This window comes from Ascaphus truei, chromosome 2 (genome assembly GCF_040206685.1).
Source record: "Ascaphus truei isolate aAscTru1 chromosome 2, aAscTru1.hap1, whole genome shotgun sequence".
Lineage (NCBI taxonomy): Eukaryota > Metazoa > Chordata > Amphibia > Anura > Ascaphidae > Ascaphus > Ascaphus truei.
In genome coordinates this window covers 486,655,487-486,668,973 of record NC_134484.1, presented here as the reverse complement: position 1 = coordinate 486,668,973, position 13,487 = coordinate 486,655,487, and the positions used below count along the sequence as shown (strand labels likewise).

The 13,487-nt window shown below is 43.3% G+C and overlaps 1 protein-coding gene across 1 annotated transcript; it reads right to left on the bottom strand.

Moving 5' to 3' along the window:
- Positions 1-10,242: 10,242 nt before the first annotated feature.
- Positions 10,243-11,356, bottom strand: LOC142488454 (uncharacterized). The gene has a single exon (XM_075588981.1). The coding sequence runs from the start codon at positions 11,035-11,037 to the stop codon at positions 10,342-10,344; it is 696 nt and encodes a 231-aa protein (XP_075445096.1). The 5' UTR covers positions 11,038-11,356; the 3' UTR covers positions 10,243-10,341.
- Positions 11,357-13,487: the final 2,131 nt, after the last annotated feature.

Here is a 13,487-nt window from a genome sequence, read left to right as displayed (position 1 = left end):
CAATAGGGGGATAGGGGGATAGGGGGAGGTTTTTTTTACATAGATTAGAGAGAAGGCAGGGCGTTTTAAAAGCGAGAATAGGGGGAGGGGGTTTTACATAGATTTTATTTATTTATTTATTTAGATTTATTTATTAATTGTGGGGCTGCTGTGCGTGAATTTTTTTTATTGGGGGTGAGGGGGGTGTTTGGCCCTTGGTGTGAGTTTACGACTTGCAGCAGCAGCAGCACAATTAATAAATAAATATAAATAAATAAATAAATAAATGACAATAAATACATTTGAAATACATTTTTATTGATAGTGTACATGTGCAGGGGGTCTCCGGAGCTGAACCGCGGTGGTTTTAGGTCTGGGGACCCCGTGCCCCCCGAGATACAGGCCCCTTTAGGGGGTGCCGGTATCCCTCTGCTCTGCTTGGTTTACAGGCCGCGATCACGTGATCGGGACCTTTAAACCAAGCAGAGGGCTACCGGCACCCCCTAAAGGGGCCTGTATCTCGGGGGGCACGGGGTCCCCAGACCTAAAACCACCGCGGTTCAGCTCCGGAGACCCCCTGCACATCTACACTATCAATAAAAATGTATTTCCAATGTATTTATTGTCATTTATTTATTTATTTTTTGGCGGCTGCTGTGTGTGTGTATTTTTTTATTGTGGGTAGCGGGAGGGTGGGTGAATGGGGTATTCGCCCCAACGATGGTTGGGGAGGGCTTGCGGGGGGGGGGGGGGTGTGGGGTAGCGGGAGGGCTTAACCCCTTCATGACCGTAGCGGTATTAACTGCTACGATCGTGAAGGGGTTAAGTGCACCCGCAACCCCCCCCCCCTCCCGCAAGTCCTAAACTCACACCAAGGGCCAAATACCCCCCTCACCCATCCCCACTACACACAATAAAGCGGGCACGGTGGGTTAACCCCTTCATTGCCTTAGCGGCTATCCGCTATGGTAATGACGCAGCATTTTCCGTATTTTTAATAATATTGATCAGGAGCAGGGGGGTTCCCTGAGCATTAATTTCTGGCTCAGGGAACCCCCTGCTCACTGTACAATATTATTAAAATACAGAAATGATGCTTCTTTACCATAGCGCATAGACGCTAAGGTAAAGAACGAGTGTTTATTTATACTGTATATTGTATGTGTTTTATTGATAGTGTACATGTGCAGGGGGTCTCCAGAGCAGAAGCGCACAGGTTTCAGGTCTGGGGACCCCGTGCCCCCCGAGATACAGGCCCCTTTAGGGGGTGCCGGTATCCCTCTGCTCTGCTTGGTTTACAGGCCGCGGTCACGTGATCGGGGCTTTTAACGCAGAGCTGGATACCGGCACCCCCTAAAGGGGCCTGTATCTCGGGGGGCACGGGGTCCCCAGACCTAAAACCACCGCGGTTCAGCTCCGGAGACCCCCTGCACATCTACACTATCAATAAAAATGTATTTCAAATAATTTTTAATGTGTGGATGTTTGCGCAGAGAGAGAGCAGCGGATCTCTCTCTGCTGCAAACACATCTCGCCCCCGCCGCCCATACAGTACTGTAGTATCATTTATGTATGTGCATATACAGTACAGTACAGTACTGTATGTTAGGGCTTACAGGGGTTGTTGTTATACAGTATATATATATATATATATATATATATATATATATATATACTGCATTACAATTCATTATAGGGGACGGCTTCACAGAGAATAGCTCGCAAGCGCCACCATGTGTATTTTGACGGCATTGCAGTATTGTAACCAGCCGGAATAAAAAGCTTAAATTCCTGCCGGAAAATAACGCAATGCACTCTGGCTGAAAAATATCAGAAACCTGAATACACCCGAGTATACCCGAATTCGCGGGACTAGCCGTGCTCGAATAAAGTGTGTCGCCAGTGTAAGAGCCTCGAGTGAAAACGGCTAAGTCAGAATGAGCAGAAACCCGGAACCCATAACTCTGGTTCTGTTCAACCTAGAGGGTTGAGATTCAGCCACCATGTAGTCCTAGCTCCGGCACTATTGCATGGCAAATACTGACCCTCGCAGGGCAACAGAACCGAGTCAGAGTAATTGCAAAGTTTGGGTTTCTGCCATTGACTTGCATTGTGGAAAAAAGCCTCGTGTTCCAAAAGGGCTTTTTAACTGTAATTTGGAATCTCTGGTCCAGTGGGACGCAGCGAGCTGAAACTTGGCCACCATGGAGAATCCCCTCCGGCATGAGAGTCTGGCAAGTTTCGGCCCGCACAGCCCAGCCGAACGGAACATTTTAATATATATGTATTAAGAACTGTACAGTATTTCAAAGCGGGGATAAAAGCCCGCGAAAGGTACTTGTTCTGTTTAATGTAAATGCTCAGTGGGGTGACCCATTGTCTACAACAGACCCCCTGGTCAAAGGCTCAGCCACTCTGGCTGTATACATTAGGGCGGAGAAACGCAGGACTTGAGTGGTCTGTAAGTGCTATAATTCACACCTACAGACAAAGGGGTTTCCTGACCAGATCCACGTCTGGTAGAATTATAGGCGCCCTGACGTTTGTGTGGGGCTCAAGAAATGAGACCCCAAGGGCCAGAAGTACGCATGTGCCAACTAACTGGGGGGCATGATCTAACAATGTTCCTACGTTAGCTGGCAAGGAAGGATTGGGTGCAGATAATTGTCCTTCAATGACTTGCACTCAATGCCAAGGTATAGGACTGAGACCACATATAAACCAGTGTCAGCCCTATGTCCAATGTCTTCGATTTTACCAACTACTTGATTCCTGATTGCTGTATGAATTGCCAATCCTGAACCTGATTGCTTCATTACCCAACCCCTAAGTGTTATATTTTGTCTTTTATTTGTATCATCTTGTGTGTTCACCTATTTAAGGAATAAACTATCTTTATTATATCTAAGTCGTGTTCAATTCAACCCAGATATTTGGTGTATATTATAACCTATCACTAGCTACCGTGACACTGGCCTATTGCAGATGCCATAGACACCTGCATAAACCTCTTACCCCTTCCTTGTCCCAGCTCCAACTGGCATGGCTTGCAGCACACGAAAAGAATCTATCTGCAGAGCAGGATGATTCAGGAGCCCTATTGACTGATACGCGCTATGTGACTCTGTCCCAGAGGTTCATGGATATGTAGTCCCTGCTTGGAGCCTCTTCCTATTGGCTGCCATTGGCGCGCTTGTCCTGCGAATGCGCATGTGCAATTGCCATCGCAACCTTCCCGGCACCTCCGGAACCTGCTCTGTGCCTCAGGTCCCACCCACAACCCTCCCCATACTTCGTTGTCAGTCACAGCCGCAGCGGCAAGTAAGGGAATGAAGGGGAACCTGGGGGGAACCAACGGGGCCAAGGGGAGTCCAGAGGGAGACCCATGCTATACACTTCTGCACACATTTCTAACACAAAGATACGCCCTTTCCTCTGTTTCTCGACTGCTAAAACTATGACACAGACCCTCATTCTCTCCCGTCTCGATTACTGTAACCTCCTGCTGTCTGGCCTTCCTGCCTCTCACCTGTCTCCCCTATAATCTATCCTAAATGCTGATGCCAAAATCACTCTTTTCCCTAAATCTGTCTCAGAGTCTCCCCTGCTGAAATCCCTCTCCTAGCTTCCTATCAAATCCTGTACCACACACAATTCTCCTCCTCGCTGTTAAAGCTTTACACTCTTCTGCTCCTCCTTACATCTCAGCCCTAATTTCTCACTATGCATCATCCCAACACTTGCTTTCTGCTCAAGGATGTCTTCTCACTACCCCTTTCGTATCTAAAGCCCTCTCCTGCCTTAAACCTCTCACTGACTGCCCCACACCTCTGGAATGCCCTTCCCCGCAGTATCCGACTAGCACCCTCTCTATCCACCTTTAAGACCCACCTGCTTAAGGAAGCATACGAGTAGCTCCATGGCTGATAATTTACAACTCATACATAAACCTTGGCCCCTTGCAGACACACTTACCAGAACGCCCTCCTACTGTCTCTGTACGTTCTTACTACCAACCAATTAGATTGTAAGCTCTTTGGAGCAGGGACTCCTTTTCCTAAATGTTACTTTTATGTCTGAAGCACTTCTTCCCATTATATTTTATTTGTATAATTTATATGATTGTCACGTGTATTAGTGTTGTGAAGTCTATGTACACTAATGGCACTATGTAAATAAAGACATAGATACCTACCCTGTGTAAACACTGGGGTGACAAGGTTTTCTTACTGAGAAACATTTTATACACTGCACATGGGAAAGATTTCTCCCCTGTGTAAATGCTCTGGTGCATGAGGAGTGTCCTCCTATTACAGAATTGATTATGATGTAATCCCCTTTTATGAATTGTCTGGTGTGTGTTGAGGTGCCTCTCAGTGCTGAAATGTTGCCCAAATTCTGTACAATTAAAAAGTTGCTCCCTTGTGTAAATCTGCTGGTGTAACAAGAGGTCCCACTTTGTATTAAATGGTTTACCACACTCTGAACAAGCAAATTATTTCCCCTGTGTGAATCATGTGGTGTGTGAGGTCATTCATCCAAGAAACGATTTTCCTATACTCTGTCCATGTGAAAGGCCTCTCCCTGCATGAATTTGTTGGTTTCTGAAGAGGTGACCCGTAACACTGAATTGTTTCCCACACTGAACAAGCAAATGGTTTCTCCCATGTAAATACTTGGGTGTGACAGGAGGTCACACTTTGTACTGAATTGTTTCCAACACCCTGAACTAGGGTTAGACAATAACACAAAATACTTCCCACCATAAGAGTATTAAGTCATTTATCGTGATAACAATATTCAGCAATATATTAACACCCAATAGAAAGCAAAAGTTCTCAAAATGTTCATGATCATATATGTGAACTATATTTCTTATACAAATGCATTTCATTCTTAATACAATGTAAAAAAAGCAAATATACTAAAATGTATTTTAATTTTAAAAATAAAAAATGTTTCAATGAAAATGTTACACTAACTACATCCACACTAAAGCCCCTTTCTTCACCATTTTATTTTTATTTATAAAAATTTGTTACCAGGAACTAATACATTGAGAGTTACCTCTCGTTTTCACGTATGTCCTGGGCATAGAGTTAAATTACAAATAATACATGGTTACAAATACAGTTACATAAGTGAACAGGGTATACATTATATACAAGACATAGCATGCACAGTTAAATACACCTATAATATATATTATCTTTAACAGTTACAGACCAGATTAAAATGTTTAGACAGCCATAGTTTTGAAAGAACTTAAACTGGTGGTGGATGCGAGAGTCTCTGGTAGGTTGTTCCAGTTTTGAGGGGTGCACGGTAAGAAAATGTACAATTACCGCTATCACGGTAGCTTATGACAAGATATAATGAACACCAAATATCTGGGTTGAACTGAACGAGGCTTAGATATAATAAAATATAATTTATTCCTTAAAAAGGTGAACACAGCAATATAGTACAATTAACAGACAAGAAGGTAACACTTACTTAGGGTTGGGAAATTGAGAAGTATCAGCTAGCAATTCTCCATCAATCCGGTGACATTCCAGGTGGAATCAGAAGCACAACTAAAAACTGTAGGGTTGACACAGTTTATATACCTGTGTAACCCTATCCTTAACAATGAATACAGACTATTGGTGAACAATTATCTGTATCCAATCCCTAACGTGGAGACACAGACTAACCCATGCCCTCCAGCTAATTAGCTCATGTGTACTGGGACTCTATGGGTAGCCCCATAATTAAATCAGGGGCAACGATCAGTTTACTAAATGAAGTATCTGCTTTGTTTGTAGGTGTAGACATAACACTTACAAACTACTCCAGTTTGATGATTCTCCGCCCTCAGGTAACAATTAGACTGGCAGAGTTTGTTGATTGATTAATACTTAATCTCTAGACATTGGGTAAACAATCAGGGCAGTTAACTTTTTGATCACCGTGCTTAGGCTACTCAGCCGGCTGTCCTGACCTATTAGCCTAGCAGATGGCGTCTGCATTTTCAGAACAGATCCAAAATAAAATACATATACACTTTAATATCTACACATATTAATAAGTTCCATTCTGGTGGGCTCAGTGGGTCGACCTTTGCCAGTTTTTAATGCCTACAGTGACTCCACATATTGGCCAAATATCAACTCTCTGCGACCTCCAGAACTGGAGATACAGAAATGCACTTTAAAACATTAAAATACAGGCTTATAATGAAACATGGGAACAGGGGAACATACATTTTCAAGGTATAACAAGGTGCAAACCACATCCCTGGACCGCAGTCCAGTTAACCCCTTTGTCTCTCTGGTGAGGTCAGGGGATGGCCATATGGGGTGCAACCCCTTTAATACCGGGCCACCCCCTTTCTCCCTCTACACCTCCCCTTTTTAATGGGTGACCTGTGGCCCACTGGCCCTAACGGGGAGTGGGGCACTGCTGGCACCCTTAACGAACTCAGTCTCAGAGGGATAGTCCTGACGTGAAAGTCCATCAGCAGTGCTGTTTTCACTACCTTTTTTGTGCTGAATAGTAAACTCAAACTCTTGGCAGGCCAAGCTCCACCTTAGCAACATGACATTCTCCCCTGATGCCCTCTGCAGCCAACTCAGGGGGTTGTGGTCGTTGAGGACCGTGAAAGCCCTTCCATACACATAGGGCTGGAGTTTTTTGAGTGCCCACACAATGGCCAAGCACTCTTTCTCAATGGTGGCATAGGCCACCTCTCTGGGGAGTAGTTTTCGGCTGAGGTACACCACAGGGTGCTCTCAACCGTTGTCACCCACTTGGCTCAACACAGCCCCAATGCCATAGTCCGAGGCATCAGTCTGTATAAGGAAATGTTTGGTATAGTCCGGGGCAGCCAGTATGCATTTTCTATGACACATTGCTTGTAAATATATCTTTACAGGGGGAACCACAATACACATATTCAGTGTATGCCATTGGTATGCTATTATGATCTATTGTTAGGGTTGGTGTTCACCCATCTCCTTATTAGGACAGTATCCCTTATTTAGCTGCCTTTGTTACCCTAGATGCTTTGATTAGCATCTTTGTGGAAGTTTGTGACTATTAGTTCACATCTGTGTACTGGATGCTTTCACTCCGGTTTGCGCATGCGCATTTTAACATCGGCTTGAGTCAATTTTGGCTGTTTACTTTCTAGAGGAAAAAATGAAAATTAATAATATATATATATATATATATATATATATATATATATACATACATGATGTTAAATCTATTTTATATAACAAAAATATTACACATAAAATAAACCCAAAGAGGCGAGGGTTTAAGACTTTAGTATTATAGTCACTGAATTAAGGAAGTTTATAGAGCAGTAGTAGAATAATATCAGTCAATACCAGAAACTGGTATCTCACACAGTGGACATTGGAATAGACTCAGCTGAGCATGATGTACATCATAAACAAATAATAATAATAAAATAAAATAAATAATAAATAAATAAAGAACAGACCAGAAAACCAGATTCAAATAAACGGAGTGAAAGTGAACCCTTCATTGAGCCCATTAGGACTCCTAGTTTTTAACTTGTAGATCCATTCAGCTTCAATACGAAGCAACAGTTGGTCAATATTACCCCCTCTCATGGGACATTTAAGTTGATAAATGCCCATGAATGTAATGCTATTTACATCGCCGTTGTGAAATTGTGTGACATGTCTGGCAACTGGGGTTTCAGCAGAATGTTTGATGGAATTAATGTGTTCAAGGACACGTCTGTGGAATTGTCTAGTTGTCTTACCAACGTATCTCTTACCACAATTACAAGTGATAAGATAGATTACATTGGTAGTCCGACAGTTGATAAAACTGTCCACACAATATTGATAAGTGTTATCATGGTTAGAAAATGTTTTAGCAACGTTGACATGTTTGCATGCTTTACAGCCCTGACAGCGGTACATCCCTTTGATTGGACTCAACCAAGTCACTGTCCTTGCACGCTGAAAATGGCTATTGACAAGAGAGTCCCTCAAATTTTTGGACCGCCTGCTAGTAATGGTAGGTCTAGGGCCTATAACCTTCGCTAGATCCACATCCGCCCACCATCTTTTATTAAAGGTGCCAATGCATCGAATAGTGTTGTCCTTAGTTCTTTTATCTTTTACGGATAAAAGAGAGTCCCTCTCACTATGCAGTGCCCGATGATAAGCTTTATTAAGTGTTTTGATGTTGTATCCACGACTGAGAAACCTAGAACGCAGTTCTTTAGATTGTATAATAAATTCTTCTGTTGTTGAGCAGTTCCTCATTAATCGCAGGTATTGCCCCATGGGGATACCTGCTATGAGGCTATTAGGATGCTGGCTTTGTGCCAGTAACAAGCTATTTGTAGCTGTGCTCTTCCTAAAGACCTTTGTTTGGATGTTCCGGTCAGTATCGACATATATATCCAGATCAAGGACGGTAATAGATGTAGTACTCAGCACAGTAGTTAGCCTCAAATTTAACATGTTGGTATTGAGGTGCTCAACAAATTCACGAAGAAGTTTTGGGGGGCCCTCCCATAAAAGAAGGATGTCATCTATGTATCTGATCCACATAGAAATGTGGTCAGTATACATAGAGAGTTCCTCATTAAAGACGTGGACACATTCCCACCAGCCCAGGTACAGATTGGAAGATGTAGGCGCACAAGCATTACCCATAGCCGTACCCTGGGTCTGGTGGTAGTACATACCATCAAAAACAAAATAATTATGAGTTAGGACATAATTAAGTAGATCTAATACAAATGAATTATGTCTATTAAACCTACAGTCTCGTGTCATCAGGAAATATTTGACAGCAGTCAGATCATTCTCGTGGATAATGGAGGTGCATAGTGACTCGACATCTAAACTCACGAGAATGGTCTCAGTTGTAATATGGATACCATTCAGTCTCTGTAAGGTGTCTTTCGTGTCTTGCACGTATGATGGGAGGCTGATGACAAAGTCCCTTAGGACCTTGTCCAGGTAAATGCTGCTGCCCTCTGACAATTATTGCCCGAGACGATTGGACGTCCAGGGGGGGACTGTAACCGTTTATGTACCTTAGACAAAGTATAGAATGTTGCCACAGTGGGTGACTTGGGGTACATAAAATCAAACTCATTTCGACTTATCATATCTGTATCCAGGGCATCTTGTAAGATGTTTAACAAATCTGATTTATACTTAGATGTCGGACTGCACTCAAGGGTCTCATAACACGCTTTATCACTAAGAAGCCTCATGTTTTCTTTCACATACAGTAGGCTTCTGTGTCTTGGATAACGAGGTTTCCACCTTTATCAGATGGTTTTATGGTGTAAGCTTTATTAGACATAAGATCTTTTAGGCCAGCCCTCTCCTCAGATGTGAGATTATTATCAGACCTACAGTGTCTGGGTTCTGCTTCTAAGTCCCTAGTAACACAAATAACAAATAATTCAACGGCTGGGCAGATGGCAAATCGGTGGGGTAAAATTACTCTTATTCTTAAGATGGGTGAATGGTCCAGTTATGTCAGTGTTGGTGGAAACATTTTGTTCGAGCAACTGACAGAGATCATCAATATCCTGCCTACTGTATCTTGCAAATTCAAGCCATCAGTGAGCACATTCGGATTGTCAGTAGCTCGCTTAGAGTAGAATTTATGTAGCAATAAACGTCTGCCGAAAAGGTTTAAGTCCTTCACCCACTCGAATAAATCAAAATCAGAGGTGGGTGAAAAGGAGACCCTTTTTCAACAGATTGAGTTGAGTCTCACTGAAAGAATGGCTTGATAAATTGAAAACTTGCAAAGCATCTGTATCACTGTTCATATTGATCATTGGGTGGGGGGAACATTTGGATTTTTCTTTGTCCTTAGACTTCTTTTTTCCCCTTCGGGTTTTGCGTTTAGGTGGGCCTGTGCTAAAAAACCAACCGGAGGGTCTTTAGTAGCCTTCCTGCCTCTACCTTTATTTTGACCCTTAGATCTAGACCCCGTCTGCTCTCCATCAGAGACATCTGTCTCAGATGAGTAGTCAGAAAAATTACCCCTTCTCCTAGATCTAATAGGATATCTATAAACAGTGCCTTGTTCGTAATCATTTACACATTTCTTTGGTAATATATGTTTTAAGTAATCCATTAAAGGTTATATTTGATCTCAGTGGTGTGCAGTTTAGTGAATTCTTTCAGGGGCACAATCATTTTGTGGTCCCTTGTTTTTCATGTGTGTAAGGAGACTGATCCTTGGTGAAAAGCTTTCCCCATACTATGTACATGTGAATGGTTTCTCACGTGTATGAATCCTGTGGTGTGTGAGGAGGTGGCTCATTTGAGAAAAGCTTTCCCCACACTTTGCACATGTGAATCATTTCGCTCCTGTATGAGTCTTATGGTGTCTAAGGAGGTTTCTCTTATTAATGAATTGTTTCCCACACTCTGAACATGTGAATGGTTTCTCCCCTGTATGAGTCCTCTGGTGTATGAGGAGACTGCACTTAACTTTGAATTGTTCTCCACACTTTGTACATGTGAATAGTTTCTCCCCGGTATGAATGTGCACATGTTCGAGGAGGTACTTCTTCAGAGAAAAGTTTTTACTACACTCTGAACATGTGAATGGCTTCTCCCCTGTATGAATCCACTCATGGTTGCGGAGTTCTGTCTTCCGAGAAAAGCTTTTACTACACTCTGAACATGTGAATGGCTTCTCCCCTGTATGAATCCGCTCATGGCTGAGGAGTTCTCTCTTCCGAGAAAAGCTTTTACTACACTCTGCACATGTGAATGGCTTCTCCCCTGTATGAGTCATCTGGTGTCCGAGGAGGGTTTTCTTAATACGGAATTGTTTTCCACACTCTGTACATGTGAAGGGTTTCTCCCCTGTATGAATCCGCTCATGGTTGAGGAGCTCTGTCTTCCGAGAAAAGCTTTTACTACACTCTGTACATGTGAATGGTTTCTCCCCTGTATGAGTCATCTGGTGTCTGAAGAGGGTCGACTTAGTACTCAACTGTTTCCCACACACTGTACAAGTAAAATAATTCACTGCTGTCTGAATCATCTGCTGTGAATGAAGTTTCCCCTTCAGTGAGAAACTGCTCCCACCATCTGTACATGTAAAGGTTTGCTCCCTAGCGGGGACACAAAGGTGTGTGAGCAGGTGCCTGTAGAGTGAGAAGCTTTTGCCACACTGACAACAGAGAAAATGCTGAGCATCGTGGCTTCTTCTTAAATCTCTCTCATACCTTTTGCTGGACCCATATTTAGAGTCCGTCTGTGATGTGTGCTGTACAATGTCTGTAAGTTCACCATCATGTGGCACTGGTTCCTTGTATGTGTCCAAAATGTGTCAGGAATCATTGTTTTTTGGCACTTTTGGGCTGCGAGGAGTCAGCCAGCTTCTGGATGTATCAGAGCTCAAGTTCTGTTCCTCATTTAGGCCGTTCTCTAACAGAAGTACTGTAAACAAAAAAAGACAGAACAAATGTTTTCAATCTGTAAATCAAATTACTGAACGCAAATTACAAATCCAAAACACTGAAGAATCTATTTCACCAATACTTAATTAACAAAATATTCTCTTCACCAAGGGTTTTAAAATTGTGGCACATGGACATCCAGTGACCCCTAATGACTTTGGTGGTGGTCCCGAAGGCCTGAAATGTATTTGTACAGTAGCAGCTCTCAGTGAAATCATTGATACATAACTTGTATTTAATACTGTATTCATTATTCAAGTGTACATATACATCGTCCAAATAATTAACATTGAAAATATCCATGAGAAGTAAAGTTAAGGAACTCCTGGTCCATCATATTAGTGCGTTAATAATATCAACTAAACCAGACAGCAACCTACAGTATATTTAAAGACAAGAGTGCACAATACAGAATAAATAAATAAACGCAAAGAAATAAAAATACTGTCCTGTGATGGGTGCTGCCCTGGGGTCAATATAACGCTTGTAAAAAAATAATATGAACCTGAAAAGGATTAGAATCACCAAAAATAAATGTGGATTCCCAGAGACCCATAAAAAGATTAGCATACGATGGGGCAAAGGATGTACCCATAGCCGTACCCCGTGTCTGCAAGTAACTGTGACTCAAATAAAAAATAATTGTGAGTCAATAAAAATGTGATGGAATCTAAAAGAAAAGTGCAAAGTGAAATAGATAATGAGGAGGACTGAAGGGAAAATTGAGTAGCCTTAATACCCTGGTCATGATCAATGATGGAGTATAACGACATAACGTCCACCGTAACCCATCTATAGTTCTTATTCCATTTAACAGCTTTTATAGCACATAACAGATCTGTAGAGTCTCTCAAAAAGGATGTTAAATTTTTAACTATCGGTTGTAACAAACCATCAACATATCGCGACAAACCATCTCCCAAAGATCCAATGCTAGCCACAATGGGCCGCCTTACTCTTTAATCTCCAGGACAACCACTGGGAAACCTAGCAACAAGAAAAGGGAAATCCATCATGTAAAGCTGGGAGTGGGGGCTCTTGTGATTTCACCTCCTCTGATATTGGTATAATATAATACCTCTTGTAAAGAAATGTATTTCTAGATCTTATGGCAGAAAATGACAAAGTGTTGGAGATATATTATCTTCTTACCTGCTGGTGGTCATGTGATAGAAAACTAAAAAGGCGCTCCAAGGAGGAGGTGATGACAATAAATGTGCTAAGTAATTATAACGTAATGTAGCCAGGTCCCCTCTGTCCCTCGACCCCCCTCCTCGTTACCTCCACTGCCGGGGGTCACTCGATAGACCCGCCGGCATTTCTGGAGGGTGGGGGCCATGCAGGGAGCGCTTCGGTGCTCCGGAGGTTCCCGGCGGCTCCCATACAGGGCTCCGCCATCTTGAATGAGTGCGAGCATGCGCAGTAGGCCCCGGCGGCCCCGATGAGTTGCGCATGCGCAATGGCAGCCCAACGAAACCCTAGCCTACCAGGGAAGGCTCTTGGATGGAACTACGAGTCTCATGAGCCTTAGGGGACCCCACGTGATGCCAGGGAGCCAATAGGGCTAAGGATCTCCCTGCTGAGGAGAGTTTTGATACATTTCGCGCGCTGAAGGAGCCCACGTTAGTCTGGACCGGGAAGAGCTAGGGGAAGGAGGTGATTGCAGGGGTCAGTGACCCACTGCATTAGGCTAGCAACCCCCTAGGCCCCAGATAGGTCTTGAACTCCCCAGCTTGTGGTGCTACAGGGACAGGCCCTAGGTTAGGGACCCTGTCACAGTAGTACTAGTGTTAGATAGGGACACAGCGGACGCTGCGCTCCCCGAGAAGAGACTTGGGCTCAAGTCTGTGCCCACAGAGACAGAGACTATCTCCAGGGTGGGATCGCCCCTGGCGGACCCCCGTGCGAGGAAACACCGGATCAGACTGGATCACCAAGCGGCAGATCCTTTTCGAAGTTGCTTGCATGCCAGAGTGCAGAAGGGCTCGGCAGGTACCCTCATAAGTGCACCAACGTATACTATACTTATTAT